Genomic DNA, 6,000 nt, shown 5'->3' with positions numbered 1-6,000 from the left:
TTCCTAATTTTTGGCTGGATTGAATCCTACTGGTGCAAGTTATCATTCGTTTTAAGGGAACAGTGGTGTCCTCCTCCCAGTTCTTTCATAATATCATTTGTTTCAGTCCCGCTGTGGGATTATAAACTGACTGAACTTGAAATTGATTGTTTATGTAGTAGGTGGAAGTGAATTGCAAACCAGTCTGCCTTGTATACTTTAGATTTCATAAGTTATTTTTTGTCATTTTTACCCCTGATGTTTTGTTGGATTAAAATTAATGGGTGGATGAAAAGGAAATGAGCTGTAAAGATGGAGGAGGAAGATTTTTTTTTCTCCCCATCAGACTTTGTTTATGAAATTGCCCTGTTGCATTATAATATATTGTGGCTAATAATAGATCTCATTATTAGTGTCTTAACATCAGTCATCTGGGGTTGAGTAGTCAGAATGAGCAAGGGCATTAGGTTTGCAACTTCAGGTTGATTTACCTTGAGTACCATTTTGTTAAGGCGGAGGAAATGGTCTGATTACCCCATCTTAATTTATAGTGAGTGTGTTACAAGTTCTATGTCTCAGACACCAGACCATAGTATCTGTACATTTATTTTGAAGTTGGCCAAACGTGTATATATATATCATCTAATAATTTCTGAAAAGCACATGTCTAGTATGTGCTTTCATGCTACATTTTTCTGCACTGCTATTTATTCCTCAGATTAAACTTAATAAACTTTGTTGACTGAAAGTTGTCTTAGTTTCCTAATCACCCAGTTTGGTGCACTGATTTCCACATCCTCATTTTATTTTCTGGGAAAGCGTGTTTTTTGAGTGTGGAATTAACTGAAGGCCTCAGTCTTACTTTAAACAAAAATGCTAAATGTTTCTGTCCACCTTAATGGAAAGATTGAATAGGTGATGACAGCCACCAGGATTACTCAAAATACTGCAAAGTCCAAACTTTTTAAAATGGTTTTATGTTTATTGTGTTTTATGTTTATTTTTGTTTCTTATTTTCAGTAACGGGTACCATCATTTTCTATGTCTGTTGATTCCAGGCTATTATGACATATTACACTGGATTGTTACTATTTAAGATGGCAGCACATTGTTATTCATTATCCAGTGTTTCCGGATTTAAAAAAATTATGCAGTGTTAGTTTTTTTCTTGTAATATAAGGTGTAGACCCTCTCATGTGATTTTACATGAAATTTATATTTTGAATCTGCTTATCATGTATTGCTGATTTTTAGTGTCTGTTTCTTTTTCAGGGATTGACCTTGGCCAGTTTTTGTACAAAAATGTACTCTCCTACTTCCTTGTCCTTTAGTTAAATATTGCTTTCTTTCTGCCCATTTAATTGTGGCAGTACATAAAAATGGTGATGTAACCATAAAAATACTAAGTCCAAAATCTAAAAAAAAATCACTGAATAAGACAAAAATTGTAGCTGTACATGTTCCAAAATCATATAATAACTGTTCTTATTTCTGAAACCATCATATCAGAAATTGTGTAGATTGATAATCAGAACTTTATAAGTGAACCAATATAGAGTATGGTGTCTTTTTCTTTACAAATGATAGACTTACAGTATCTTTCAAATATACTTTATGAATTATTAATACATATGTATAAAAAAACATTTTCACACGCATTTAATTTACTTTATCATCATGTGAAGCTGGAGCCTATCCCGGCAGTACTGCGTGAGAAGTTTTCAAAATAAATATGTTAATAAGAATTAAGCCGCTAAAATGAAATATTTTCGTCACGTTTGATTCTCGGCTTTACTTGCATCTTTTGAGTAAAATGTTTGTGCTTGATCTTAAGCTTTATCTTTACTCTTTCCTTCCCCTCCCCAAACTAAGACCCCATTCATACTAAAAACTTACATATTAGTCTCGCCAGTAGTCATATTAGTTTTCATCTTTCATTTACACCACCCAGACATTTTCAACGTAGACTCTAATCGCACTTTGATTTGTTTGTGCTTATAACAAAGCCCTTCCCAGATTGGATTCTGCTCATTACAATATCTCATTCCCTGATTGGTCACCCTTTAGTGAAAATAAAACATTTTTCATCATAGAAGAGTTGCTTCTGTGGCGCTTGATATCTTCCTTAACTCTATACATCTAAATTGCATTTTGTACAGTTTAATATTTCATACATGAACAAAAGGCACATTATTTACGGGTTGCTATAGTTTTGCAATAATTTTAACGGCTGATGGTGTTGCCATCTCTGTGTACATGCCTAGTGTAGGCAAATGTCTACGTTATATGTGTTTTCAGTCATTTTAGTGTGCACAGACATACTTTTTTGTAACTAATGTGAAGATGCTAGTGTGGACTGAGATTTTTTAAATGAAAATGTAGTAATTTGGTTTTAACCCAAGTAAAAAAATAATTATAACAAAGTGTTCCCAAAATGTAATCGGATACCATTTTTCTCATTATTGTCTCACATGTACATTGTGAAGGACAGCCGGGTCCCATGCCCGGCAGGGACGCCCCTGCTGCTTATGTTCCGGGGGAGCCGTCATGGGCAGTCCAATACCTCCCCCGGGACGCTTGGTGGCAGCCTCCCTGGCCGACGGTGATTCCCCAACCGCAGGGCTCCATGGAAGATGGAGTCCTCCACAGCTTGGCTGGCCGCTAGGGGTGGCTGTCTGCTTCCCACAGCCCGGCTGGATGAGTCTTCAGCCCCACCCGGAAGTGCAATTAGGACCAGGTGGTTAATCACCTGGAACGCTTCCGGGTGGGCTATAAAAGGGCCCAGCCACCACCACTCGGAGAGCCAGGGTCGGGAGGAGGAAGACTACACTTGAGGAGGAGTGGTGGTAGTGGAAGAAAAGTGTGTTGCGGTATTCTGCTTGTGTTTTGGGACTGCGTATTGCCTGTGGGTCACGGGGAAGACATGCGCCCACGGGTGAAGAAAAATAAAGTCTGTATTTTTAAATGTGCCTTATAAAGCGCCTTTGTTACAACATGTAATTATAAGCTGCATCAAAGTTTAAAGTAGTGTCTTAAATAATGGCAATAAAAGTGAAAAGAGCTCAGCTGCTCTTAAAATGAGAACTGTGTTAGAAAGGGAAAAAATGACCTACCGCACCCCATCTAATCAGCTATTTAGGTATTAAAATGCTTTTGTGACCTACATCAAAGTAATGATCAATGTTGACCTCTTGGTGAAAGTTTCTCGCAATGTTCTAGTTCATCCTTGTTGATTTTGGTTTGTAAAGAGAGTACAGAAGTTTGATTAGTATGACCAGTGTCAGGCTGACCTGCTCTTCTAACATGAGTTGTCTGAGTCACTTGGAATGATTGGGGAAAGTCAGAAGCAATCACTTTTAACTAAAATTTGACGTGGCAAATCTTTAAAATAGTGTTGTACAGACACTTGCACATGGAGGCCTTCTGGGATTTACATTTTGAATTGGTTTCATGATGAGCTAAGCTAAGGTTACAACTAAACTGTGAAGCTTTGCAACATTTTAGTTGTATATTTTATAATACCACATATTTACCACTTTATGGTTAGCAGTGTCACATTGGAGTACATCAGCAGTGACAATTGTTTTTGTACTTTATAGATGCCACAGCATATTGCCTTCTTGAACCATTCTCTCTCATTTTGTCTTCTACATTTCCTCCCATCTCAAAGCTTGATTTATACTTTCTTTTAATTATTGACTTCTATTATCCTCTTAAACCCATTACTTTTCAGGCATCACTTGTCTATGATCAGTTTTGTTTAAAAACAAAGTTTTGAAAGGCATAGTCTGCTTTGCCTTATGATGACTTTTAGAATCTTCACTTTGATGTTCTTCTTCCCCTTTCCCCCACAAAGTAATATGAGCAGGAAGTTCACTTCAAAATTTATCAATTTAAATTGTTCTGTCCACTATAGATGTTTAAAGATGGATGGCAGGAGTGGTGGTTTGTTATTTGGGGGGTGGGGGCAATTCATAAACAATGGGGGTATGAAAAATATTAGATGACATAATGGGATGATTTAGCTATTAGCTAACTAAACCAGCTTGATGGGCCAAATGCTCTCCTCTCAATTGTAAAGGATCTTATGTTCATGAAAATGCAACCCAGAAATCAATAATATATAACAAATACAGAGCTAACAGAAGTCATAACGCCTAGCACTTTTCATTTATTGATTAGTTTTCACTCCATGTTCCTGATGAAGTTGCTGTGCTCCTGATGCCAAAGTTGGCAGCTTCCTGACTATATGCCAAAACATTCCAATCAGGCTTCTGTTAATTCAGTGAAGCAGTGGTTCTACTCCATGGTGCTTCTGTATTGTTGAAGTCCTTGCCCTGCTTGTGGAGAATGGGCCAAGTAACCCTGCACAGGAACCAGCTTTTTCAGCAGGTTGTACTCATGTTCTCATTCTTTTGGATACTGCCCAGAGCTACTGAGCATGGGTGAAGATTGGGATGTACCCAAACAGGTTTTATCAAAAGGTTTTCTTTTGAATCTAGTTTGGCTATTTTATTTTAATAAAGATTTGAATTTTAAGTGCGCACAAAGAACTTCTACAGCCTCTTTTCCTTATATAAGACAGTGCTCAGCATGTAACAAGTTCATACCGGAGCACAGGCAACCTCTCAATGAGAAAGCATCCATGACAGCAAGTGTAACATTTCAAAAGGGTGACATCATAAAACCACAGTGAAGGCTATGAGATATTAATAAATACCCATAAATAAAATTAATTACAATAAAATAGAACAGGAAGATACCCAAAGTAAACCAAGTATTTTTAAACATCTGTAGATTAGGACAGATGCAGCATATAATATCACTTTTATACTTGTTTAATAAAATAGTGAAATTTGATCCTTTATTTTATACCTTGTTTTTGATTTTCTTGCTATTTATTTTTTCTTACAATCTATAGGCTAATATTGGACAGATGGATACCCCAAAGGAGTTGTGGCATATGATAATTGGGAACCTGGCTCTCATACAGGTAAAAATAAGCTACCTCAAGATATCTATTACATTTTTTGTCTGGCCCTGAAGCTTGAGTTCTTTTACCCCTCATGAGAAGAAAGAAAGAGTTACTGACCTACTTGGTAGCTTAATTCTTAACTATGGTTACTTAATTATCCATCCAACAGTCAGTCATTATTCAACCCGCTATATCCTAACACAGGGTCACGGGGGGTCTGCTGGAGCCAATCCCAGCCAGCACAGGACGCAAGGCAGAAACAAATACCGGGCAGGGCGTCTGCCCACTGCAGGGCATACCCACACACCAAGCAGACACTAGGGACAATTTAGGATCGGCAATGCATTTAGGATAACCTGCATGTCTTTGGAATGTGGGAGGAAACCCACGCAGACAGACGGAGACTCCAGTCCAACCTCAGGCTATTTTGGAAAATAATTTTTTCAATTTATTTTTCAGGTCCAAGCCACAGTAGTTGGCTTCCTTGCCTCGATTGCAGCAGTCATATTTGGCTGGATCCCAGAGGGACGCTTTAAATTTGGCCATGCGCTTCTACTCTGTGCAAGCAGTGTGGCCACAGCTTTCATAGCTTCTCTTCTGCTGGGTGAGTGTCTGCCTGTGAGGCAGGTGGATTGTCTCAAACCTGTTGACCACAGAGATTAAACATATAATTCATCTTCAAACATTTGGCAAATCAGAGTGAGAAAGTTAGTTTCATCTTCTTCTTCTTCTTTCGGCTGCTCTCGTTAGGGGTCATCACAGTGAATCATCTTCTTCCATATATTTCTGTCCTTTGCATCTTGTTCTGTTACACCCATCACCTGCATGTCCTTTCTCACCACATCCATAAACCTTCTCTTAGGCCTTCCTCTTTTTTCTCTTGCTTGGCAGCTCTATCCTTAGCATTCTTCTCCCAATATACTCAGTTCGATGATGGAAAAAGACGAAAAGTTTGTGCTTTGTATAAAAATCTGAACTCCAAAGTAAAGGTTCTTAATTTTTATTGATCTTTATGTCTTTTGATGTGTCAAGCTTGATTGACGAAG

At 37.9% G+C, this 6,000-nt stretch overlaps 1 protein-coding gene across 1 annotated transcript in view; it reads left to right on the top strand.

Moving 5' to 3' along the window:
• Nucleotides 1–6,000, top strand: part of slc41a1 (solute carrier family 41 member 1) — a 69,002-nt gene that overhangs the window by 41,083 nt on the left and 21,919 nt on the right. The window contains exons 4-5 of the mRNA XM_039748491.1: nucleotides 4,901–4,972; nucleotides 5,414–5,558. Of these exons, the coding sequence (XP_039604425.1) occupies nucleotides 4,901–4,972; nucleotides 5,414–5,558 (217 nt within the window). The remainder of the gene's footprint in view (nucleotides 1–4,900; nucleotides 4,973–5,413; nucleotides 5,559–6,000) is intronic.

This window comes from Polypterus senegalus, chromosome 3 (genome assembly GCF_016835505.1).
Source record: "Polypterus senegalus isolate Bchr_013 chromosome 3, ASM1683550v1, whole genome shotgun sequence".
NCBI lineage: Eukaryota > Metazoa > Chordata > Cladistia > Polypteriformes > Polypteridae > Polypterus > Polypterus senegalus.
This window is presented reverse-complemented; position numbering and strand designations above follow the sequence as displayed.